Consider the following 26,750-nt stretch of genomic DNA (forward strand, 5'->3'; position numbering starts at 1 on the left):
TGGTTGCCAAGACAGAGGGGAAAGCTACTTTAAATTCCCTACAGGCACATCATATTACATCCAAAGATACCAGTCAGTGAAATTCAAAGCTGAGACGTATTTGTGCATTGCAGTCAGAGCTAGTCCAGGAAACGGCTTGCTGTAAAACTTCAGAAGTTCCCAGATAATCTGAATCTCAATCAACATCCCAATATGGCAACAGGGGCTCATACTGTCAGTCAGTGCTCGGCGCACAATTGTCACATTTCAACAGATAATGAAATGCAAAATTTCTTACTGTCCCTCTCATTCATTCTTGTCTGGACTACTGCAGCTCTCTACTAATCTGTTTCTCTCTTATTGAACTCGCACCTCTCCAATCTTTTCTGAATGCAACAGCCAGGATGATATTTCTGTCCAGCCACTACACCGGTGCCACCTCCTTATGCCAGCCAGTCATTGCACTGGTTGCCCATCCACTACAGAGTACAATATAAACATATCTCTCTCATCCACAAAGCTCTCCACAGTTTTTCTCTGCCATAAATCTCCTCCCTCATCTCTGTTTACCTACTCATGCTCTCTGTTCCACTAATAACCTAAGACTAACATCCTCTACAGCAGGGGTCTCAAACTCGGCTGGGTATATGGGCCGCACATGTAAAAAATTTGAATTTGGGGGGCCGCATTCTTTGTTCAATGTGACATTTTTAGTGATACCTTTTTTTTGTATACACCTTTTGAACATTTTTGCCGTGTTTATTTTTTTATGGCTTGGGTCGTTATGGATGTGGCGATAATAAACGTGCACTTTTCTGTGTTTACTTTAGTTTACATATAAAACAGCATTTTTAGTGCCCAATATTTTTTCATGCTTTATTTTATTTTTTATTTTTTTTACAATTTTATTTCCCCCAATTGGCCACATACAGTAATATTGTCTTACAATTAGCATCATATAGTAATAATGGAAAACATCTTGTAGTAATGTTCCCCATCCAAGTCCCCATCTTGTACTAATGTGCCCCATCCAGGTCCCCATCCTGTGGCTAAGTGCCCCATCCAGGTCCCCATCCTGTAGCAACGTTCCCCATCCTGGCGCCCATCTTGTACTAATGTGCCTCATCCAGGTCCCCATCTTGGGGCTAGGTGCCCCATCCAGGTCCCCATCCTGTGGCAATGTTCCCCATCCAGGTCCCCATCTTGTGGCTCTGGTCCCCATCTTGTGGCTCTGTGCCCCATCCAGGTCCCCATCTTGTGGCTCTGTGCCCCATCCAGGTCCCCATCTTGTGGCTCTGTGCCCCATCCAGGTCCCCATCTTGTGGCTCTGTGCCCCATCCAGGTCCCCATCTTGTGGCTATGTGCCCCATCCAGGTCCCCTCTTGTGGCTATGTGCCCCATCCAGGTCCCCTCTTGTGGCTCTGTGCCCCATCCAGGTCACCTCTTGTGGCTATGTGCCCCCTGTGTTGTTCTTCACACACATAAAATAGAAAAAAAAAAAGATGATTCTCACCTGTCCTCCGTTCCCTCGGCGGCCTTCCTGCAGATGTGGACCGCAGGCACCACAGAGTCCGACCCCTTGACGATCCCGACCTGGTCCAGGAGGAGCCGCCGACAGCAGCGCTGAATTGCCACACAGAGACTGTCTCCCAGCACTGCATTTCCAATGCCAGCCGCTGGCCAATCAGAGGCCAGCAGCTGACATCTGCATATGGCAATGACGTCATACTCGCTGCGCCGACACACAGATATCAGCTGCTGGCCTCTGATTGGCCAGCGGCTGGCATTGGAAATGCAGTGCTGGGAAACAGTCTCTGTGTGGCAATTCAGCGCTGCTGTCGGCGGCTCCTCCTGGACCAGGTCGGGATCGTCAAGGGGTCTGTGCCTGCGGGCCGCATAAAGCAGCCTCAGGGGCCGCATGCGGCCCGCGGGCCGCGTGTTTGAGACCCCTGCTCTACAGTGTGAACCTTCCACTCCCGTCTCCAAGACTTCACTCGTGCTGTACGAGTTCTCTGGAATGCACTACCCCAGATAATCTAGTTAATTCCCGATATCCACAGTTTTATGCGTTATCTAAAACCGCATCTCTTTAGACTGGCCTATCTAACCATTCCCGATTCTTCCTTCAGAACTGTTCCTCAGAATCTGGTTGTTCTTATCATCTATATCATCAATATTAGTTTTCCACTGCACATGCGTTTTGCATTTAGCCCAAAAAGTTCTAACTTTGGTTTCATCTGACCAGAGCACCTTCTTCATGGCTTTTTCCAAACAGGACTTTTTATGGCTTCCTTTTAAAAATGCCTTTCTTATTGCCACTCTTCCATAAAGGCCAGATTTGTGGAGTATATAGCTAATAGTTGCTCGATGGACAGATTCTCCCACCTGAGCTGTGGATCTCTGCAGCTCCTCCAGAGTGACCAGGGGCCTCTTGGCTGCTTCTCTAATTAGCGCTCTCCTTGATTGGGATGTCTGTTTAGATGGACGGCCATGTCTTGGTAGGTTTGCAGTTATGCCATACTACTCCCATTTTTGGATGATGGCTTGAACAGTGCTCCATGAGATCTTCAGAGCAAGGGGTATTTTTATATAACCTAATCTTGCTATATTCTTCTCCACAACATTATCCCTGACCTGTTTGATGTGTTCCTTGGTTTTCATGATGCTATTTGATCCCTAATGTTCTCAAACAAACCTCTCAGGCCTTCCTAGAACAGCTGTAGTGATACCGAGAATAAATTACACACACAAGAAATCAATTTATTAATTATGTGACCTCTGGAGGCAATTGGTCACTCAGTATTTTATTTATGGGGCTGAATACAAATGCATGTCATAATTTCAGATTTATATTTTTTAAATATTTAGAAAACCATGTGTTACTTCCTTTACACTTCTCAAATGTGTGCTACTTTGTGTTGATAGATCACATAAAATCCCAATAAAATACATTTAAGTTTTTGGGTGTAAAGTGAAAAAATGTGAAAAAGTCATGGAGTATGAATACTTATTCTAGGCACTGTATTTTCTAAGAAATAAGGATATTTAGCCAGAACAACTAATTTGGGGTTCTGGTCCCTCATCAGTGCAGAGTAGAGTACTGGTTGGTCGGGCGAGTGGCCTTTTCCAGAGATCTACGTGATACAGTTTCTCCATGTAGAGCACCTCCTGGCCCATAATGTCTCCTTATGCCAGCTTAGCGGTCTCCACAACGAGAAACAGAAACCCCTAGGCCACCATCAAAGGCCTCTCACTCAGCACTGACATGGGGCCAGAACCCCAAAGCAGCTGTTTTCAGATCTGGTTTGGCTAAATATCCTAAGTCATGTAGCACGACTCTTAAAAGGTTTGTCTGGCTCCAGATCCTCTTGCATCAGGAGACGAACGGTGCTTATGATGTCACCTCTGCCGGGACACTTGCACACCTGGAAGCTCATTAGTACAGGACATGCGTATGATATCTGCCTATAGTGCATGCATCGCAGCAAGTACATGGAGATGCAATGTCATCAGCGCCTTTCACCTCCCGATGCAGTAATGAGTGTGGCTGGACAATCCCTTTAAAAATGTTTGGCCATTGTCTTATAGAGTAGCTACTGCATGTAAGTGGCAATGGGGAAACTATTCTTCCTCTTAATCTGTAGAATATGTAACTAGATGAAATTAGAGATCAGGTGAGAAGAAAGAAGGACATATGCCATTATCAGTGATGAATGATTGGTTATAATAGATAAACTGCACTGTTGCAGTTGGAATAAGCGAGTGATGATCAAAGTCCAGATCATCAGCTTATCGGTAATCACTTATCTCCCAGACACATAAAGGACTTCTCAATCTTTCTTTTGCTCAAAGGCCTGATAGTAGTGATGCCCCATGCACTTTAGGCTCAGGAATTCACTGAGTCCATCAGCAGTCTCGACAGATTTGATGGAAAGAACAGCTCTACAAGCTGCGCTATTCTTCCCTGGCAAAATTATAGAAAGCACAATGGAACATCAAACTCTTTTAAATTAATAGGATCTGTTGGGCACTAGTGGTATGGGTCACATAACGGATCTGGCAGAGCGATGTGAAGCCATAATGGTAGTGTGAACAAAGCTTTAGTTTGTCAGATAAACCCCCTGTACTTACCTAGTTCTTCTAACATTTAGCTAGTATATATGGCCAGCATTAGGACAGAGGTGGATTATTTAACATATTCAGACAGACTCGTAGACCCTGACATCAAATGGCTTGTGGAGTGAGGCCAAATGGACTCGGTAATAGCACTGAATCACAGATCTTTTACTATAAACAATTCAATAAATAGCTCAAAAGACGATTGCAGAAAAGTGTAATCTCCTCTATCTCCATATTATTCCAGAAATGCCTGTGTGAATTAACAGTTACTTATCCGCTGTTTTCTTCCCTTTGCTCTGGTCCTAACATCATTTTGCCAACACTTCCAACACCGGATCCCATAAGGTACCATCCGCACATTAGAACGTGCCAATAACGCAAGTACAAATGCAGTCTTGCGGAATTGGCGCGTTCTAATGCAAGTCAATGGCGGCGAAAATGCCGCATTTCCGCAAAATTAATTGACATGCTGCGGATTTTTGAGCGCAGCGTTTACGCTGCGGAAAAATCCGCATCATGGGCACAGCACATGCGGATTTCAATTGGGGAACATTGCTGCCCTTCTACCATGCGTTTTTAATGCTTTTCCGCGGCGTTTACGCAGCTGCAAAAACGCCGCGGAAACGCATTAAAAACGCATTGTGTGAACTCAGCCTTAGACTACCCAAAACCTCTAAATAGACCTCTATCATTTAACCCTCACAAAAGAACCTTCTGTGACTTGTATTGACGACTGGGTAGATAGTGGATGGTATCCATTGTTCTGCTCAGGCTTGGACTGGCCCACAGGAGAAAAGGAGAATCCTCCGGTGGGCCACCACCCTCTTATATGAGCAGTACTTGGCACAATATACTTGAATCACTATGTACAGACAAAGGCAGCATCTTATTAATTTAACAATCTTCCCAGTTCAATGTTTTATAAATTTGTGATTGAGGATAATGTCACATTTGCATGTAGCTGAAAAGTGAGGCCCTGGAGTTGGTTACTGATGGGCCCATGGCATCCCAGTCCAACACTGGTTCTGTTATACCATCTCTTACCTACTGTACTAACCAAAATGAATTGTTCCCCTGTACATAATTGGTGAGGATAAAATTTTCAGTATCACAAGGAAACTTATTATCATGCAACATAATACTCTGTTCACGTCTGTATCAGGAATTCAGATTTTTCTGTTCTGTTATAGAAACATGATTTTTTTCATGAAGGAATCTGAATCATTTGCTATTTTGTTTATATATTTATATATACAGTACAGACCAAAAGTTTGGACACACCTTCTCATTTAAAGATTTTTTCTGTATTTTCAAGACTATGAAAATTGTACATTCACACTGAAGGCATCAAAACTATGAATTAACACATGTGGAATTATATACTTAACAAAAAAGTGTGAAACAACTGAAAATATGTCTTATATTCTAGGTTCTTCAAAGTAGCCACCTTTTGCTTTGATGACTGCTTTGCACACTCTTGGCATTCTCTTGATGAGCTTCAAGAGGTAGTCACCGGAAATGGTTTTCACTTCACAGGTGTGCCCTGTCAGGTTTAAGAAGTGGGATTTCTTGCCTTATAAATGGGGTTGGGACCATCAGTTGTGTTGTGCAGAAGTCAGGTGGATACACAGCTGATAGTCCTACTGAATAGACTGTTAGAATTTGTATTATGGCAAAAAAAAAGCAACTAAGTAAAGAAAAACGAGTGGCCATCATTACTTTAAGAAATGAAGGTCAGTCAGTGCGAAAAATTGGGAAAACTTTGAAAGTATCCCCAAGTGCAGTTGCAAAAAACATCAAGTGCTACAAAGAAACTGGCTCACATGAGGACTGCCCCAGGAAAGGAAGACCAAGAGTCACCTCTGCTTCTGAGGATAAGTTTATCCGAGTCACCAGCCTCAGAAATCGCAGGTTAACAGCAGCTCAGATTAGAGACCAGGTCAATGCCACAGAGTTCTAGCAGCAGGCACATCTCTTCAACAACTGTTAAGAGGAGACTTTGTGCAGCAGGCCTTCATGGTAAAATAGCTGCTAGGAAACCACTGCTAAGGACAGGCAACAAGCAGAAGAGACTTGTTTGGGCTAAAGAACACAAGGAATGGACATTAGACCAGTGGAAATCTGTGCTTTGGTCTGATGAGTCCAAATTTGAGATCTTTGGTTCCAACCACCGTGTCTTTGTGCGACGCAGAAAAGGTGAACGGATGGACTCTACATGCCTGGTTCCCACCGTGAAGCATAGAGGAGGAGGTGTGATGATGTGGGGGTGCTTTGCTGGTGACACTGTTGGGGATTTATTCAAAATTGAAGGCATACTGAACCAGCATGGCTACCACAGCATCTTGCAGCGGCATTCCATCCGGTTTGCGTTTAGTTGGACCATCATTTATTTTTCAATAGGACAATGACCCCACACACACCTCCAGGCTGTGTAAGGGCTATTTGACCAAGGAGGAGAGTGATGGGGGGCTCCGCCAGATGACCTGGCCTCCACAGTCACCAGACCTGAACCCAATCGAGATGGTTTGGGGTGAGCTGGACCGCAGAGTGAAGGCAAAAGGGCCAACAAGTGCTAAGCATCTCTGGGAACTCCTTCAAGATTGTTGGAAGACCATTTCTGGTGACTACCTCTTGAAGCTTATCAAGAGAATGCCAAGAGTGTGCAAACCAGTCATCAAAGCAAAAGGTGGCTACTTTGAAGAACCTAGAATATAAGACATATTTTCAGTTGTTTCACACTTCTTTGTTAAGTATATAATTCCACATGTGTTAATTCATAGTTTTGATGCCTTCAGTGTGAATGTACAATTTTCATAGTCATGAAAATACAGAAAAATCTTTAAATGAGAAGGTGTATCCAAACTTTTGGATATACACATACATACATATATAATGGTTCTTCCAGATGTATAATAGCAAAAATATAAACTGCCACGTTTAGGTGGGCTGCGCTGCGGGAATGAAGGGCCTTGGGATGCTAAATAATTTTATCTTTTTTAATACCAACGCGTTTCTACACCAGACCGGGGTTTTTATACCTTGAGAAAGGCCAAGTGTCATATAAATATGCTACCATATACAATTAGGAGCCTACAGAGATAAAGTAGTAGAGAAGGACTATATCACTTTGAACGGGCTGAACTGCAATAAATGAGAAGCCTTTTGTGTTCCACAATTATTCTTTACTGCCCCAATGCGTTTCGGCTGTTATCAAGATAAAAAAGCAATTTTTAGCTTGAGAAAGGCACCAAAACGCGTTGAAACAATAAAGAACCATTTTGGAACACAAAAGGCTTCTCGTAGCGCAGCCCATTTAACGTGAGAAGGTCCTTCTCTAATATTATTCATCTAGATGAAGATTTTCTCCTCCAGCCACAGCAGCAGTTACTCATGTCTGCAGGTGTTGTGTGCCTTCACACAACACCACCAGGTGGGCGCATACTCCCACCTTTTGTCCCTCAAACAGCTCTATAGAGTTAAAGTAGGAACACTCAAAAGTCTCAGGAGGCTGTATGGAGCCATAATACTACTGCGTGTGAGCCGATAGGGCAGCACAACTTTACAAATACTTTACTTACCCCGAGTTATAGCTACCTAAATCTACTGTACAATGTCAGTCGTGAGCACCAAATTTTCCACAATGCAAAACAGCAGAGACATTTTCATCCAATGGACAACTATGCAAAATATACAAAAAGTGACATCTATTGGGCCATCACACAATAAAATACTCTACAATGTAGAGGTTTAGGAATCCTCATGGATACATGATGTGGAGTGAACACAGCACTGTGTGATACGTCACCAATCTTCTCTACTCTTCTCGGTTGTACCTGGAATTCCATTCAATCTTCTGCTTCTCGTTGAGCTTGGTGAAGCCACAGGTAAAACGCGTCGAGAGCCAACGGCTTCCTACGTGAAACAGGAACTGAGAAACGGCAAAGCTCGTTGCAGAGATGCACAGTGTCAGCGGACTGAAATTAGGCATGGTAACCTACAAGAGAAAGAGATTAAATACAGCATGCTTCAGATTTAGAATATGCTTAGCTTTCACTTTATAACTTCCATTACTTCCAGTGCCAACAGCGCATTTCTTTGAAGCAGTCCTCTAAAATGCTGCATTGTTGATACTCCTTGACACTTTAACTTATTGCCTTGAACCGAGCCAGCATATCTGAAGGAGGGATTGATTATACATACCAGTGGATTGATTTACCTTACCAAAATAGCAAACGATGCATTGCAGATATTGTAACACTTGTTTGTATTGTATTGTATTAATATAGATATACAAGTACGCAGTCACTGGTGACACGCAAAATGTTTCTGAAGGATTTAGACTTTGTCAAATGTATCTAGGTCGAAAATATACAGATACTTTAAAAGAATAACATTTAGTAGCATAGAATTACTATTGGCAGCCAAATTAATATGATTTTTTTTCATCTTCCTCTAACATTATTGTTGGATGTTTTGTGTTACACAAGATATATTAGAATGTGTTTTTTTTTTTTTTTCAAAACCTGAAATTGTGCTCCCATCGTGTAGAAAGTAGTGTTCAAAATAATAGCAGTCCAATATGACTAACCAGATTAATCACTGTTTTTGGTATAAATTATATAACCACATGTCAAACAATTTACCAGTTGGTGCAATAAATTCTTAGAAAACCACCAGACTCAGCATTCATGATCAGCAGGTTTTTTAGTCTGTGTATTTGAATAATTTATTGAAAGGAGGTGTGTTCAAGATAATAGCAGTGTGGGGTTCAATTAGTAATCATTCTGTGAAGAAACAGGTGTGAATCAGGTGGCTTTATTTAAGGATGCATTTCTCCTTGAAAGCCTGAGAAATATGGATCGTTCGAAACATTGTTCAGAAGAACAGCGTACTTTGATTAAAAAGTTGATTGGAGAGGGCAAAACTTATAAAGAAGTGCAGGCAATGATAGGCTGTTCAGCTAAAATGATCTCCAATGCTTTAAAATGGAAAAGCAAAACCAGAGAGACGTGGAAGAAAACGGAAGACTACCATTTGAATGGATGGAAGAATAGCTAGAATAGCAAAGGCTCAGCCAATGATCAGCTCCAGGATGATCAAAGACAGTCTCAAGTTACCTGTGAGTACTGTGACAGTTAGAAGATGCCTGTGTGAAGCTAATCTCTTAGCAAGAAGTCCCCGCAAAGTCCCACTGGTAAAAAAAACGACATGTACTGAATTGGATACAATTTGCCAAAGAACACATCAACTGGCCTGAAGAGAAATGGAGAAATATTTTGTGGACTGATGAAAGTAAAATTGTTCTTTTTGGGTCCAAGGGCCGCAGACAGTTCGTCAGACGACCCCCCAAACTCTGCATTCAAGCCACAGTACACTCTGAAGACAGTGAAGCATGGTGGTGCAAGCATCATGACATGGGCATGTTTCTCTTACTATGGTGCCGGACCTATTTACCGCATACCAGGGATCATGGACCAGTTTGCATATATTAAAATACTTGAAGAGGTCATGTTGTCTTACGCTGAAGAGGATATGCCTTTGAAATGGGTGTTTCAAGAAGACAATGACCCTAAACACACCAGTAAACGAGCAAAATCTTGGTTCCAGTCCAACAAAATTGCGGTTATGGAGTAGCCAGCCCAATCCCCGGACCTTAATCCGATAGAACACTTGTGGGGTGACATCAAAAATGCCATTTCTGAGGTAAAGCCAACAAATGATAAAAAACTGTAGGATACAGTCAAACCACCCTGGACTGAAATAACAGTTGACAGGTGCCAGAAGTTGGTTGATTCTATGCAACATAGATGTGAAGCAGTTCTAAAAAAAGTGGGTATACAACTAAATATTAGGTTAGTGATTCACAGGAATGCGAAATCCTCAAAAAAAAAGAGTATATTGTTTGCTTGTAAAGACAAATGCAGACACTGCTATTTTTTAGAACAGCCCAATGTTCATTTTTTTTCTGTAAAGTAGTTAAAAATTATATACATTTGTCTTCATGTTTTGAATTAGAAAACAATGTGCAATGTTCCCAATGCATGGAAATAGAAACTAATATATAGATTTTGTGCTTAACTTATGTTTTTGAACACACTGCTATTATTTTGAACACTACTGTAGATACAGTTGTGCTCAAAAGTGTACATACCCCGGCAGAATTTTTCCTTTCTTGGCCTTGTTTCAGAGAATAATTGATAAAGAAAAAAAACTTTCTCCACTCGGTTATTGGATTGGTGAAGCCATTTGTTGTCAAACTATTGTGTTTTCTCTTTTTAAATCTTAATGGCAACCAAAAACATCCAAATGACTCTGATCAAAAGTTCACATACCCTGGTGATTTTGGCCTGATAACACGTACAGAATTTGACACAAATGGGTTTGAATGGCTACTAAAGGTAACATCCTCACCTGTGACCGGTTTGCTTGTAATCAGTGTGTGTGTATAAAAGCTGAGTGAGTTTCTGGGATCCAGCCACTGACATTTCTGGATTGTGAGTCATGGGGAAAGCAAAAGAATTATCAACGGATCTACAGGAAAAGGTAGTTGAACTGTATAACACAGGAAAGGGATACAAAAAAATATCCAAAGAATTGATAATGCCAGTCAGCAGCGTTCAAACTGTGATTAACAAATGTAAAATCAGGGTCTCTGTAAAAACCAAACCACGGTCAGGTAGACCAACAAAAATTTCAGCCACAACTGCCAGGAAAATTGTTTGGGATGCAAAGAAAAACCCACAAATAACATCAGCTGAAATTCAGGACTCTCTGAAAACTAGCGATGTGGCTGTTTCAAGATGCACAATAAGGAGGCACTGGAAGAAAAATGGGCTGCATGGTCGAGTTGCCAGAAGAAAGCCATTACTGCGCAAATGCCACAAAGTATGTTACCTACAATACGCCAAACAGCACAGAGACAAGCCTCAAAACTTCTGGAACAAGGTAATTTGGAGTGATGGAACCAAAATTAAACTTTTTGGCCACAACCATAAACGTTACATTTGGAGAGAGGTCAACAAGGCCTATGATGAAAGGAACACCATTCCTACAGTAAAGCACGGAGGTGGATCGCTGATGTTTTGGGGATGTGTGAGCACATGAAACTTGGTAAAAGTTGAAGGAAAGATGAATGCAGCACTTTATCAGCAAATACTGGAGGCAAATTTGCACTCATCAGCCCGGACGCTGCGCATGCGACGTACTTGGACGTTCCAATATGACAACAATTCAAAACACAAGGCCAAGTCAACCTGTGATTGGCTACAGCAGAACAAAGTGAAGGTGCTGGAGTGGCCATCTTAGTCTCCTGACCTCAATATCATTGAGCCACTCTGGGGAGATCTCAAGTGCGCAGTTCATGTTAGACAGCCCAGGAATTTACAGGAACTGGACGCTTTTTGCCAAGAAGAATGGGCAGCTTTACCATCTGAAAAATTAAAGAACCTCATCCACAACTATCACAGAAGACTTCAAGCTGTCATTGATGTTAAAGGGGGCAATACACGGTATTAAGAACTGGGGTATGTAAACTTTTGATCAGGGTCATTTGGATGTTTTTGATTTAAAAAGAGAAAACACAGTAGTTTGACAATAAATGGCTTCACCCAACCAATAACCATGAGTGGATAAAAAGTTTTTTTGTTATCATTCATATTCTCTGAAACAAGACCAAGAAAGGAAAAATTCTGCCGGGGTATGTAAACTTTTGAGCACAACTGTATACAATGGGGAAAATAAGTATTTGATACACTGTCAATTTTGCAAGTTTTCCCACCTACAAAGAATGAAGAGGTCTGTAAATTTTATCCTAGGTACTCCTCAACTGTGAGAGACAGAATCTAAAAAATAAAAACCAGAAAAATCACATTGTATTTATTTTAAATAATTAATAAATTGCATTTCATTACATGAAATAAGTATTTGATCACCTACCAACCAGCAAGAATTCTGGCTCTCACAGACCTGGTAGTTTTTCTTTAACAAGCCCCCTTCTCTGCACTCATTACCTGTATTAATTGCACCTGTTTGAACTTGTTACCTGTGTAAAAGACACCTGTCCACACACTCAATCACACTCCAACCTCTCCACCATGGCCAAGACCAAAGAGCTGTCTAAGGACACCAGGGACAAAATTGTAGACCTGCACAAGGCTCGAATGGGCTACAAGACAATAGGCAAGCAGCTTGGTGAGACGGCAACAACTGTTGGCACAATTATTAGAGAATAAAAGAAACACAAGATGACTGTCAATCTTCCTCGGTCTCAGGCTCCATGCAAGATTTCGCCTCGTAGGGTAAGGATGATTCTGAGAAAGGTCAGGAATCAGCCCAGAACTACATGGGAGGACCTGGTGAATGACCTGAAGAGAGCTGGAACCACAGTCTCAAAAATACCGTTAGTAACACACTATGCCGTCATGAATTAAAATCCTGCAGGGCACGCAAGGCCCCCCTGCTCACTCCAGCATATGTCCAGACACATTTGAAGTTCTCCAATGGCCATCTGGATGATCCAGAGGGGGCACGGGAGAAGATTATGTGGTCAGATGAGACCAAAATAGAACTTTTTTTAGATTAACTTCACTTTACGTGTTTGGAGGAAGAAAAAGAATGAGTAAAACCCCAAGAACACTGTTCCAACCATGAAACATGGTGGGGGAAATATCATACTTTGTGGGTGCTTTTTTGCAAAGGGGACAGGACGGCAATAAAATGCAAATGAATTATGTAAAAATCATACAATGTGATTTTCTGGATTTTTTTTAATATTCTGTCTCTCACAGTTGAAGTGTACCTACGATAAAAATTACAGACCTCTCCATTCTTTGTAGGTGGAAAAACTTGCAAAATCGGCACTGTATCAAATACTTATTTTCACCACTGTATATCCAGTATCTGTGTGCAGAATTATTAGGCAAGTGAGTATTTTGACCATATGATCATTTTTAAAGCTGTATAAACTTGAATGCTTATTGGAAGAAGCAGATCAGGTGATGTGTATTTGTGTAATGAGGGGGGTGCGGAATGAGGATACAACGCCCGTTATGAAGGAGTGCAGAATTATTAGACAGCTTGTTTTCCTTTGGCAAAATGGGCCAAAAAAGAGATTTATCTGATTCTGAAAAGTCAAATATTACTACAAGTCTTACAGAGGGATGCAGCACTCTTGAAATTGCTAAGATATTGGGGCACGATCACAGAACCATCAAAAATTTTGTTGCAAATAGTCAACAGGGTTGCAAAACAAGGTGTTGGGATAAAAAAGAAAGATGCACTTTAATTGCCAAACATTTGAGAAGAAGAAGAATCAAAACGTGAATCAACCAGGAAACCATTATCCTCCAGTGCTGTCATATTCCGGAGCTGCAACCTCCCTAGAGCCCAGAAGTACAAGGTGTTCAGTGTTCAGAGATGAGGGAGGCTGAAACCCAACCACCACTGAACAAGAAGTGGAAACCTCAAGACTGAGCCAAGAAATGTCTGGAGACAGATTTTTTAATGGCTTTTATGGACTGATGAGAGGAGAATGAATCTTGACGGAGCAGATGGATGGGCCCGTGGCTGGATCAGTAACAGGCACAGATCACCGTTTCCACTCAGATGCCAAGCAAGATGGTGGTGGAGTACTTCTGTGGGCTATTATTAAAGATGAGCTAATTGGACCTTTTCACATCGAACATGGGCTCAAAATCAACTTCCAAACCTACTGCTAGTTTTTAGAAGACACTTTTTTCAAATAATGGTACGGGAAAAAAGTCTGCATCTTTCAAGAAAACCATAATTTTTCTGCAGGACAATGCTCCATCGTAGTATCAAAGTCTCCATTGCTCAGCTGGCAGTAAATGCCTTAAATATGAAAGAATAATGACATGGCCCCTTCATGGCCTATACCTTATTGAGAACTTGTGGGCACTTCATAAATGGGAGATGTAAGGTGAAGGAAAACAGTCACACTTCTGAACATTGTCTGGGAGGCTGTGGTTGGTGCTGCCTAAAAAAGTTGATAGTCAACAGATTAAAAAACTGACAGATTCCATGGATGAAGCTGATGGCTGTTATTGAATAGAAGAGTGGCTATATTGGACACTGATATATTTTTTTTAATTATCAGAAATATATTTTGGACATTTTGAGTTGTTTGGTCACTATTCTCAATAAAATTAATCATCAAAAAATACAAATTGCCTAATAATTGTGCCCACAGTGTATGTACACAATCTAGCTGTGAGGTGTTGCAGCATTATCGTGGCCATGAACATTTTTTGTAGTATCGGTAGGTTATATCATAAGTGTCTGATTGAAGGAAATCCCACCTCAATTTAGCAAGGGTCTTCATTAAGTCTCTCTTCTCTTTCTCAGCCATCACTGGCCATCTTGGTTTACTGTGGGCATGCTTCGGGACACTCTTTCCTAATAGTCTTTCCCTCACCTTGCGTGACAACCTAAGTGCAACACGAAGGAAAGAGGGGAAGGAAGCCCAAACACTAGGGAAACAGAGTGGAGAACCCTAGGCAGATCTAATATCACCCTGCCTACCGTACATTTCCTATATAAGAGCCACATCTATCGCCGTGCAGGAACATAAGCCCTGAATGTCCCTAGAGTTTGGCCCTAGATAGGGAGGGGACAGGATGAGCACTAGTCAAGCCCCACTACAAACTAAAGACAACAAGGTAGACAAACACAGGAGATACAGATCACTTGAGCAGATACCAGAACGCTAACGCCAACTGTCCTCCAATGGCACCAGAGAAGAAACTAGCCAACTGTTATTGCTCCAAGCCAACACAGAGGTACATAGAACTATCACCAGTGCTTCTCTGGAGAAACTGAGAGTTTTTAACTACCAAGCAAGGGTGTGTCAATCAGCAGCAGAAGGTGGACGTAGCTGCTGGGTCCTAAAGGAAGAAGGATATAACTATACTACAGAGATGAGAGGATCAAGAAGGTGTCTGCAATGTCAAGCGCAGTGACCTTTTGCAGCCGGATCCAGAGCGACTGTCACACCCATGACATAGGTTGATCACCACCCATCAGACATTTATTATGTGTCCTAAGGATGCCCAGTAAGTATCTATGGTTAGAATATCCCCTTAAGGATGAATTCACATGTTGTAGATTTTGTTGCAAAAATTTCTACCACTGAAGATCTGTTCTATCCACTTGGATGTGGTTGTTTGCAAAAGAATGTGAGAGTCGCAGAACTTATGCATTAAATCAGCTACATGTGCAAGTTCTCTTAGGTGGATCCTCAAGAACAACAGAAATCAACCACAAACTGTGCAATGCAAGTGATAGTATTTTTGAGGGGAACCTCAAACACATTCAAATATCTTTGTGTAATTTGTAAGAGATTAAATCCACATTGTACAATAAGGTCTGCAAAGACTAAATCCTATCGTTAAATCCACGCGAGCATGTTGCATATTTTCGTTACAAATTTGTGAAGGATTTTTCCGTTTCATGTGAACATAGCCTCAAAGTCTAAAATGTTAGGGTCAAGCTCTGGTTGGTGTTTTTTGTCAGGGCCTCAATGGTTTTCATTGTTTTATAAATTCCCCCCCCCATGATGTAGGAATTATCAAGACAAGCAATTTGAAAATGGATGAAATCATAACATCCTAAAACATAATCCACCAGCAGAGATTATCGCTATCCAGGAAATATTGTTTGAAAGCAGGAACAGCACCTAAATCCACTCATCAACAGAGAATAAACTGGGAATGATAAAAATAAATACCCATTTGGCGAGAGTACAACTGCGTTTCACTATCTCATTTAAATAAAGAGCAGCAGCATCTGCTCGACTAGGTGACTCTCAGACTTTACACGGAGTGTGAATTGTGCCATGTTTTTGGCCATATGTCAGAAAAATACATCCTTATGGCAAAAATCCATTTACACAAACTCCACATCATCAAAGAAAACTGCAAACAAAAAATTGGGGGGGAGGGGGAGGAAATAACACAGTTTATATACAATGGGGAAAATAAGTATTTGACGCACTGCTGATTTTGCAAGTTTTCCCACCTACAAAGAATGGAAAGGTCTGTAATTTTTATCGTAGGTACACTTCAACTGTGAGAGACAGGATTTAAAAAAAAAAAATCCAGAAAAATCACATTGTATGATTTTTACATAATTAATTTGCATTTTATTGCATGAAATAAGTATTTTATACAATAGAAAAACAGAACTTAATATTTGGTACAGAAACCTTTGTTTGCAATTACAGAGGTCAGACGTTTCCTGTAGTTCTTGACAAAGTTTGCACACACTGCAGCAGGGATTTTGGCTCACTGCTCCATATAGATCTTCTCCAGATCTTTCAGGTTTTGGGTCTGTCGCTGGACAACATTGAGTTTCAGCTCCCTCCAAAGATTTTCTATTGGGTTCAGGTCTTGAGACTGGCTAGGCCACTCCAGGACCTTGAAATGCTTCTTGCGGAGCCACTCCTTAGTTGCCCTGGCTGTGTTTTTTGGGTCATTGTTATGCTGGAAGACCCAGCCACAACCCATCTTCAATGCTCTTACTGAGGGAAGAAGGTTGTTGGCCAAAATCTCGCGATACATGACCCTATCCATCCTCCATTCAATACGGTGAATTCTTCCTGTCCCCTTCGCAGAAAAGCACCCCCAAAGTATGATATTTCCCCCACTATGCTTCATGGTTGGGAAGGTGTTTTTGGAGTTGTACTCATCCTTCTTCTTCCTCCAAACACAGCGAGTGGAGTTGATACCAAAAAGTTCTATTTTGGTCTCATCTGACCACATGACCTACCTGGACATGTGGTGGCGTGAGCAGGATGACCTTGCGTGCCCTGCAGGATTTTAATCCACGACAGAATAGTGTATTACTAAGGTAATCTTTGAGACTGCTTGCCTATTGTGCTGTAGCCCATCCCAGACTTGTGCAGGTCTACAATTTTGTCCCTGGTGTCCTTAGACAGCTCTTTGGTCTAGGCCATGGTCGTGAGGTTGGATTGTGATTGATTGAGTGTGTGGACAGGTGTATTTTACACAGGCAACGCGTTCAAACTGGTGCAATTAATACAAGTAATGAGTGCAGAGTAGAAGAGCTTCTTAAAGAAAAACTAACAGGTATGTGAGAGCCAGAATTCTTGCTGGTTGGTAGGTGATCAAATACTTATTTCATGCCATAAAATGCAATTTAATTATTTAAAACTCATACAATGTGATTTTCTGTTTTTTATTTTAAGATTCTGTGTCACACAGTTGAAGTGTACCTACGATACAAATAATGGAGAGGTCTGTAATTTTTAAGTGGGACAACTTGCAAAATTGGCAGTGTATCAAATACTTATTTTTCCCACGATTAATAGTAGAGGTGAAGGGGGTGACAATTTGTCTTAGTGCTCGCTTACATGAGCTATCTGATGATTTATCGAATAGCACTCGGACCAAATTGTACTATGGGGCAGTGCAGACCTGCGCTTTTTTCTACAGACTGATTCGGTCTGTAGAAAAAAAAAATAAATCACAGCATTCAAGTCTATGTGTACGTGTGAAACATCGAACTGCACTCAGATGTCATCCAAGGGCAATCTAACATCCACGGACTCAGACAATAGAGAATATGGAGAAATTAAGTTCTCCATCTTCTCTACACCTGTGATACCATTCTCTCATGCAACAGAGTCAGATCACGCTAAGGTGACACTTTGCTCAAACTCAGATCAGAGTTGGACCCGAGTGTCATTAGCATAATCGATCCAATTCTCTTGCATGAGAGATTCTACAGTTAACATATCATATACTGAATGACATAAATATAGTATGGTCATGTGTCAAATTCAATTACATTACAAGAAGATGCATAACCATGATAGTCAAAGTTAAATATAAATCTTTCATTAATCCATGTAAATATTTTATAAGCAGAATATCAAGAGAACAGGGGGGATATTACATGACAATTATGTTAAAATATTATGTACATCAAATGGTGGTACAGTATTATATAATATTCAAATATCCACTTGTTGGTAAATTTATAAAGTGCATAATAATAATGATCAAGCAATATTATAACAAAGTGTCACAGAAAATAAATATAAGGTGCATAGTGCTATTCCTGATTGCTTTAGTAAGTGGTGATAAATATATGTATAGGCAAATAATGCTATAATAGAGATAACCAGTGCCAAGTCACATAAACAGACGGCTATAGAGTGACCTCATCCGCTCCTCAACCTCAGATCTATCCTACCAAAACAAACAAAAAAAAAAAAGCAGACAACTCTCCTTCTCCCACCTCCTCTCCCTCTCTCTGCTTCACCTCACTGCTGGCGACATATCTTCCAAGCCTGGACCCCCACAGCTTACACCTCCCACCAATTCCCCCTGCTATCGCTTCCAGCCAACTGCAAACTACCGCAACCTCTCCTACGTAAAACCCGTGCCCCTAACGCCCACCCCCCTGCTTCCTCTCTCTGGAGCACTCTGGAATGCTCGCTCTATCTGCAACAAGCTCTATTTTGTCCACTACCTCTTTACCTCTCATAATCTCTCCTTCCTGAGCATCACCACAGAGACATGGTTGACACCTTCTGACATTTCCTCCCCTGCTGCGCTGTGTTACGGTAGCCTCCACTTCACCCACACTCCCCACCCTGGTAACAGACATGGTGGAGGAGTGGGTCTTCTCCTTTCTACCAACTCCACCTTTAACCCCACCCCACCTCTACCCTCCCCTATTTTCCCTTCTTTTGAAATCCACTCTGTCTACATCTACTCTCCCTCCAACCTCCAAGTGGCTGTCATCTACCGATCTCTGGGCCCGGTCATTGCCTTTATTGACCAATTCTCCACCTGGCTTCTTTACTTTCTCTCTGCTGACATTCCCGCAATCATCATGGGCGATTTCAACATTCCCACTGACACTCGCCTGTCAGCAGCATCCAAACTCCTGTATATTACTTCATCTTTTGGACTTACTCAGTGGTCCTCCTCAGCCACCCACACACTAGACCTCATCTTCACCCGACTCTGCTCCCTATCTAACCTCACAACCTACCCCCTACCCCTATCTGACCACCATCTCCTCATGTTCTCATCCCTGTCCTCACCTGTCACCTACATCCAGCAACTAGCACACCCCCGCAGAAACCTTGCACATCTAGACACTCACACACTCTCTGGCTCCACTCTACCAGTGACATCCATATCTTCACTCCACGACACAGACAGCCTAACTGCATTCTACAATGCCACTCTCACATCAGCTATTGACTTGGTCGCCCCTCTTGTGCATGGCATAGCACGACAAGTCAATAGGCAACCCTGGCACAACAACCTCACTAAACAGCTTTGGCAAGCGTCCAGGGTTTCGGAGCGGCGTTGGAAGAAAACACATTCGCAAGATGACTTCACTGCATTCAAACAAGCAACACTTGCATTCAATTCAGCCCCCACCTCTGTTAAACAGGACTACTTAACAATCCTCATATCTTACTTATCCTACAACCCCAAACAGTTATTCAACACTTTTAACTCTCTCCTCCGCCCTCCACTGCCACCTCTGACCTCCGTCATCTCTGCTGAGGAGTTTGCCACACACTTCAAAAACAAGATAGACCAAACAAGGCAAATCTTTACTGCCCGACCACCATTACCTGTTTGTTTTCCAGACCATTGCCTCTCCCCCATAACCTCCCTTTCCAACATCACGGAAGGGGACCTCACTCGTCTCCCCTCCAAATCACACCTCACCACTTGCGCACTCGACCCCTTCCCACCTCCTCCCCAACCTCACCCCCACACTCATCCCATCCCTAACCCATCTCTTCTACCTGTCACTAACTTCTGGTGCCTTTCCTGCTGACTTCAAACATGCCACAATCACGCCCATCATCAAAAAGCCATCCCTCGACCCAACTGCCTTGTCCAGCTACTGCCTCATATCACTGCTCCTATTTGCCTCCAAACTCCTTGAGCAACACGTTCACGCTGAACTTTCCTCTCACTTCTCATCTAACCCTCTTCGACAACCGACAATCTGGCTTCCGCCCCCACCATTCCACCGAAACTGCCCTGACCAAAATTACTAATGACTTACTTACAGCCAAAGCTAACTGACAATTCTCTGTACTCCTTCTTGACCTGTCCTCTGCCTTCGACACAGTTGACCACTGCCTCCTACTACAGATCCTCTCTTCCTTTGGCGTCAAAGACCTCGCCCTATTCTGGATCTCCTCATGCCTTTCTAACCGCACATTTAGCGTCTCCCACTCCCACACTACCTCCTCATCCCGTCCCCTCTCTGTTGGAGTCCCTCAAGGTTCTGTCCTAGGACCCCTTCTCTTCTCAATCTATACCCTTGGCCTGGGACAGCTCATAAAATCCCATGTCTTCCAGTACCATCTGTACGCTGATGACACCCAGATCTACCTCTCTGGCCTTGATGTCACCTCTCTGCTGTCCAGAATCCCAGCATGTCTAGCAGCCATATCCTCCTTCTCCTCTCGCTTCCTCAAGCTCAATGTGGACAAAACTAACAGCCAGTCTCATGTGTCATACTTTCTCAATTTTACAAGTGAGGATTTCCTACCACGTGCATGATTTACAGTCATATGAAAAAGTTTGGGCACCCCTATTAATCTTAAGCTTAATGTTTTATAAAAATTGGTGTTTTTGCAACAGCTATTTCAGTTTGATATATGTAATAACTGTTGGACACAGTAATGTTTCTGCCTTGAAATGAGGTTTATTGTACTAACAGAAAATGTGCAATCTGCATTCAAACAAAATTTGAAAGGTGCATAAGTATGGGCACCCTTATCATTTTCTTGTTTTAAATACTCCTACCTACTTTTTACTGACTTACTAAAGCACTTTTTTTGGTTTTGTAACCTCATGGAGCTTTGAACTTTATAGCCAGGTGTATGCAATCATGAGAAAAGCTACTTAAAGTGGCCACTTGCAAGTTGTTCTCCTGTTTGAATCTCCTCTGAAGAGTGGCATCATGTGCTCCTCAAAACAACTGTCAAATGATCTGAAAACAAAGATTATTCAACATAGTTGTTCAGGGGAAGCATACAAAAAGCTGTCTCAGAGATTTAACCTGTCAGTTTCCACTGTGAGGAACATAGTAAGAAAATGGAAGAACACAGGGACAGTTCTTGTTAAGGCCAGAAGTGGCAGGCCAAGAAAAACATCAGAAAGGCAGAAAAGAAGAATGGTGAGATCAGTCAAGGACAATCCTCAGACCACCTCCAGAGAGCTGCAGCATCAACTTGCTGCAGATGGTGTCACTGTGCATCGGTCAACTATACAAGGCACTTTGCACAAGGAGAAGCTGTATGGGAGAGTGATGCGAAAGAAGCCGTTTCTGCAAGCACGCCACAAACAGAGTTGGCTGAGGTATGCAAAAGCACATTTGGAGAAGCCAATTTCTTTTTGGAAGAAGGTCCTGTGGACTGATGAAATCAAGATTGAGTTATTTGGTCATACAAAAAGGCGTTATGCATGGTGGCAAAAAAACACAGCATTCCAAGAAAAACACTAGCTACCCACAGTAAAATTTGGTGGAGGTTCCATCATGCTTTGGGGTTGTGTGGTCAATGCTGGCACTGGGAATCTTGTTAAAGTTGAGGGACGCATGGATTCCACTCAGTATCAGCAGATTCTTGACAATAGTGTTCAAGAATCAGTGATAAATATGAAGTTACAAAGTGGATGGATCTTTCAGCAAGACAATGATCCAAAACACCGCTCCAAATCTACTCAGGCATTCATGCAGAGGAACAACTACAATGTTCTGGAATGGCCATCCCAGTCCCCAGACCTGAATATCATTGAACATCTGTGGGATCATTTGAAGAGGGCTGTCCATGCTCGGCGACCATCAAACTTAACTGAACTGGAATTGTTTTGTAAAGAGGAATGGTCAAAAATACCTTCATCCAGGATCCAGGAACTCATTAAAAGCTACAGGAAGCGACTAGAGGCTGTTATTTTTGCAAAAGGAGGATCTACTAACTATTAATGTCACTTTTCTGGTGAGGTGTCCATACTTATGCACTTGTCAAATTTTGTTTAAATGCAGATTGCACATTTTCTGTTAGTACAATGAACCTCATTTCAAGGCAGAAACATTACTGTATCCAACAGTTATTACATATATCAAACTGAAATAGCTGTTGCAAAAACACCAATTTTTATAGAACATTAAGCTTAAGATTAATAGGGGTGCCCAAACTTTTTCATATGACTGTATGTATGCTGTACATTTATTATTATAGAAAATGCAACAAATTTATCATTCTATCAAACTGCAGTTGATCAATTCGTCCGTGAAAGTAAATTTCAACACCTCTCATCAGCAGAACGCTGCCTTGCCAGTCACCGTGGCCCGAAGGATAGAGATGTGACATGAAGCCCTGGATGGTGCTTTATATGAGGTGTAATAACAGCCCTCTGTCTGTAATTATGTATCTTATGCTGGATGAAGAGAACTGGAGGCAATCAGCCATAATGATACATCTATTATTAATGAACTATTACAAGGCATTTCTAAATAAAGGGAAACGCATTGTCTAGTCTTCTATAAATATACAATATGTATAAATATGATTCACCATCTAACGAAAAGTTCTGTTTTCAGACAGTGAACAGAAACATTTTTCTTTCTAATCTGAAAACTTATCCTGACCCCAATGTATCAGCGTAGGCGAATCACTGCTTGCTAAACAAAGCCACAGCGAAAATCTTCTTCTTATCCTAATCTCCATATACAAAAGGATAATAGATTATATTCATACATTGAAACAAATTTAGCTGTGTGAGCAGGACTAGACTAGGTGACGTCAGGCTCTAAATGTAGGAAGTTTGTATTCACTGACAGCAAGTAGAGATCTATTATATATTTATTTTTAAATGCCATTTATTTACAAATATAATTTGCATTATTTTAGAAGTAAACATCTCTTCTATTAAAGAGATGGTCCACTACTTTTACATTGATGGCCTATCCTTAGGATAGGTCATCAATGTCCGATTGACTGGGGTCTGACACCCGGCACCTCCGCCGATCAGCTGTTATCGGTGGCGGCGGCCGCAAGTTCTTACCTTTGGAGCTGGCCATCTACTTGTAGTGGCCGGAGCTTGGTTGTGCACATCCACCTCCTATTCAAATCAATATAAGGCGGATGTGCAGTACCAAGTCCCGGCCACTACAAGTAGACGGAGCAACTCCACAAGTAAGTACTTCAGGCCGACGGCCGTCGCCACCGATACCAGCTGTCAGACCACGGTCGATCAGACATTGATGACCTAACCTAAGGATAGGTCATCAATGTAAAAGTAGTGGACAACCTCTTTAATATCTCCCACTCTCTTTCCAATTACAGTATTTAGATCAAAATAGATATGCTGGTGGCATGTATCTATATAAATCGCAAGGCTTCCTACTGCATGAGAAATCAGATGGTATCACCAGTAAAACTATTGAGAGGCAATTGGACATGTTTTTTTAGGTCTGTTCTTCAACCATAACCTCCCCACACAGGTATACGCTTGCCTGGGTTGCGGTTCCCATAGTAGTTATAGATTGGTAGTGAAGTGGTCGTGATATTAGATGAGGCCGCCAAGGATTTATACTAAGAATGCAGTCAGAGAATTCCAGGGACAACACAAAATGTAGCCAGAAGTCGGAGCCGTAGTTTAAAGAGGACCTGTCACCAAGTCAAAAGTGACCAGTTTTTGCTTTTATTTTATTCTCACTGCTCCCCTCAATATTCTGTTTTTTTTGTTTTGTTTTTAAAATCCGTCATATGGTTCCAGAAATGTAGGCCTTTTTATTTAGTGCTCATTTTTATCGCCTTTACCAAGGGGGCGTGGCTCACAGGGTAAAAATGCAGAGTAGCCTAAAGACACGCCCCAGAAGATCCTGTAAGCCATGCCCCCTTGTACAGACCAAGATCATTCAGACCTAGATTCCACAGAAAATGCCACCAAGGGGTCAGAAGTGGGGACCCCCATTCCCTTGTAGACCTCCTCTGTTAGGATAAAATTTAGTTCAATGACCTACTGTATGTTCACAGATTCGGTAGGCCTCTTTCCCCACTGAAAATTTGTGGATATGAAATAAAATAAGATAAAAGCTATGTATTCCAATTGTTTCTATGGGAAATATGGAAATAATACTAGTTATCAGAAATGTTCCCTAGATTACACAGCATAGTCCATCTCTATTCCTAATAGCTTCCCTGTTAGTCAATTGATTGCCTTTTAGTTTTATGAAACAGTAAATATTTATTGATAAAACTGCAATGTTTGTAAAATATCCGGACATTCTTGCTGATGGAGGAAGTGATAATAATTCCCATATAAGACCAGGGCTAAGGGGAATTCAGTTGTAACTTTTGTCCATTTCACAATTTGTGTTGAATGTGTCCTAGTAGCATTTAGGAGATATGTGAAGGGGACAAGTTATATCATACTGAGTCAGGGCTGTAATAGGGATCCTGGAAGTCAACAGACTGATCTTATATCATTGCACTGTCATGGTGCGAGCTACTCTAGTAAGCCAAGAAACATATTTCACAACATCTGCTTATAAGCAGGTGCATATTTGTTTCGGAACATGGAACCAGACGTATCACAAAACAAGACTATAAAAACGCAAAATTGAACTTGCTCTACAGGTTTTTCTTTGTTAATGGAAACAAGTGACAAGGACAAAGTTTATTGCCCTTATTTAAAACGATAATTGTCAGTGAAGTATTACACTATGACTGTAAGGCTAGGTGCAGACGACCGTGTATACTCTCATCCCAGATGAGGAGAAGATGGAGAAAAGAATTTCTTCATCTTCTCCATTGTGTCAGTCCTACTCAAATTCAATATTTTCCATAGACTCATTAACTTTAATGGCAGAGTACAATCAGATTATCAGATCAAACTTAGGCATGCAGCGATTTTTTTCTTCGGAACGGTGCGGTACAAGGAAAAATGTGACATGTGCACAGCCCCATAGACTAATAATCGGTCCGAGTGCGATCCGAAGTTTTGTCAAATTGCACTCAGACCGAAAATACGGCCATGTGCACAGACCTTAAGGCTATGTTCACACTTGGTGTTTTTTATGCAAATTTTCTGCTGCGTTTTACAGTACCAGCAAAGTTTGTGAGATTACAGAAATCTCATGCACACACTTTGGTTTTTGTTTGATCAGTATTTTGTGCTTTGCATGTTTTTTTGCAAAATAGAGCATGTCACTTGCTTCAGCATTTTTTCACCCATTGGAAGTAATGGGTGGTGAAAAAACGCCTAGTGTGAACATAGCTGTCAGGTTTTGTTGCGTTTTTAGTGAAAAAAAGCAAGTGCAGCAGTATGTGAAACTCATTTATTTTTGTGATTTTACCATCTTGTCTTGGTCACCAGAGATGGCAGTTTGTATAGTACAGTTTAATTAAATTAGTGATGTGGTGACAGTAAATATTGGCTGAGCTAGGTGTGAGATTAAACAATACCTGTGGCCCAGGGAGTTGTGAAATTGAACAATCCCTGAGCAATTCAATGGCAGACCATAGTGTAAAAAAAAATAAAAAAAATAGGGTCCTACAAACTCAATGCACTGCCAATGTCTTAATTAAACTATTCTTGAACAATTCACCTCCCCCCACTGTTACATTTGTAATTCTGGCTAATATGGTTTCACATATGTCTTGCACATTGTGGTGCACTGTGTTCATGCGTCTGAGGTGGAAGCAAAGATCAACTTTGGGATCCTGAAAAACGCAGCAAAAACAAGGAAAAAACAAGCAAAATCCTGAACAAACCTTCCTGGCAAGAGATCAGGTTTTGCTGCAGAAAACAAAATGCTGAAAAAATGCAATGTGTGAACATTGCCTTAGGCAGAATATTTTTATCTCCAGCAGGGAAATAATAAGGTGAACTTTTAAAACTTGCTACTTTTATTTTGACAAGAGGTCCCAGACTCCTGACTGACCGGTACGTTTAGTACAAAGATTGCTACTTCAATGCGTAAAGCTTGTTAAACTTGCTTTTCTACAAAACAAATATTCAAGGTGTAACAGATACTGTACAAATTCTGGCAGGAATAAAGGAACTTCGTTTTGAAGACCTCTCTTACTACTTCTAAAATCTGTTATTCTTGATCCATGGTATTTTTACATGGACCAATATTCGGATGAACAAGTGTTCACAAGATTAGTCGTTCCCCATCATTGACACACGTAAGCATATTAATTAGGCGATGAAAGAGAAAAAATGCTCATTCTTCAGCCGATTGGATCGTTTATGGGAGTTCTAAACTCATCATTGTCTACAGCACATCTGTTAACAGAGAATGTGCTGATAACAGTATGCACCCTGTGTAGGGACCGACCGATCATAGTAGGACCTTAGTAAAGGGCTTTTGAGTGCGTTTTTTTACATGCGTTTTTAATGCTGCTATTTTTGATGCTTCCTGGTATTTGGCTTTAACAAAACTGTATTGATACACTCATATGCAGATTACATGCTTTTTTAGTTTATTTCTGCAGCGGAAATGCACTAAAAAACACGTGCATTTTTTACCTGCGGATCCCCCGAATCTAATACAAGTCTATGGGGAAAATCCACACATAAAACTCAGCCGAGCCACAAGAGAAATTGACATGCTGC

The 26,750-nt window shown here is 41.5% G+C and overlaps 1 protein-coding gene across 3 annotated transcripts in view; it reads right to left on the reverse strand.

Moving 5' to 3' along the window:
- TLCD4 (TLC domain containing 4) overlaps window positions 1-26,750 on the reverse strand; it is a 78,325-nt gene that overhangs the window by 31,793 nt on the left and 19,782 nt on the right. For all 3 annotated transcript variants that reach the window (XM_073643244.1, XM_073643241.1, XM_073643243.1), the window contains exon 2: window positions 7,932-8,092. In XM_073643244.1, the coding sequence (XP_073499345.1) occupies window positions 7,932-8,086 (155 nt within the window). In that variant the 5' untranslated portion in view covers window positions 8,087-8,092. The remainder of the gene's footprint in view (window positions 1-7,931; window positions 8,093-26,750) is intronic.

This window comes from Phyllobates terribilis, unplaced genomic scaffold (genome assembly GCF_046119375.1).
Source record: "Phyllobates terribilis strain yellow unplaced genomic scaffold, ASM4611937v1 Scaffold_8__6_contigs__length_399053987, whole genome shotgun sequence".
Lineage (NCBI taxonomy): Eukaryota > Metazoa > Chordata > Amphibia > Anura > Dendrobatidae > Phyllobates > Phyllobates terribilis.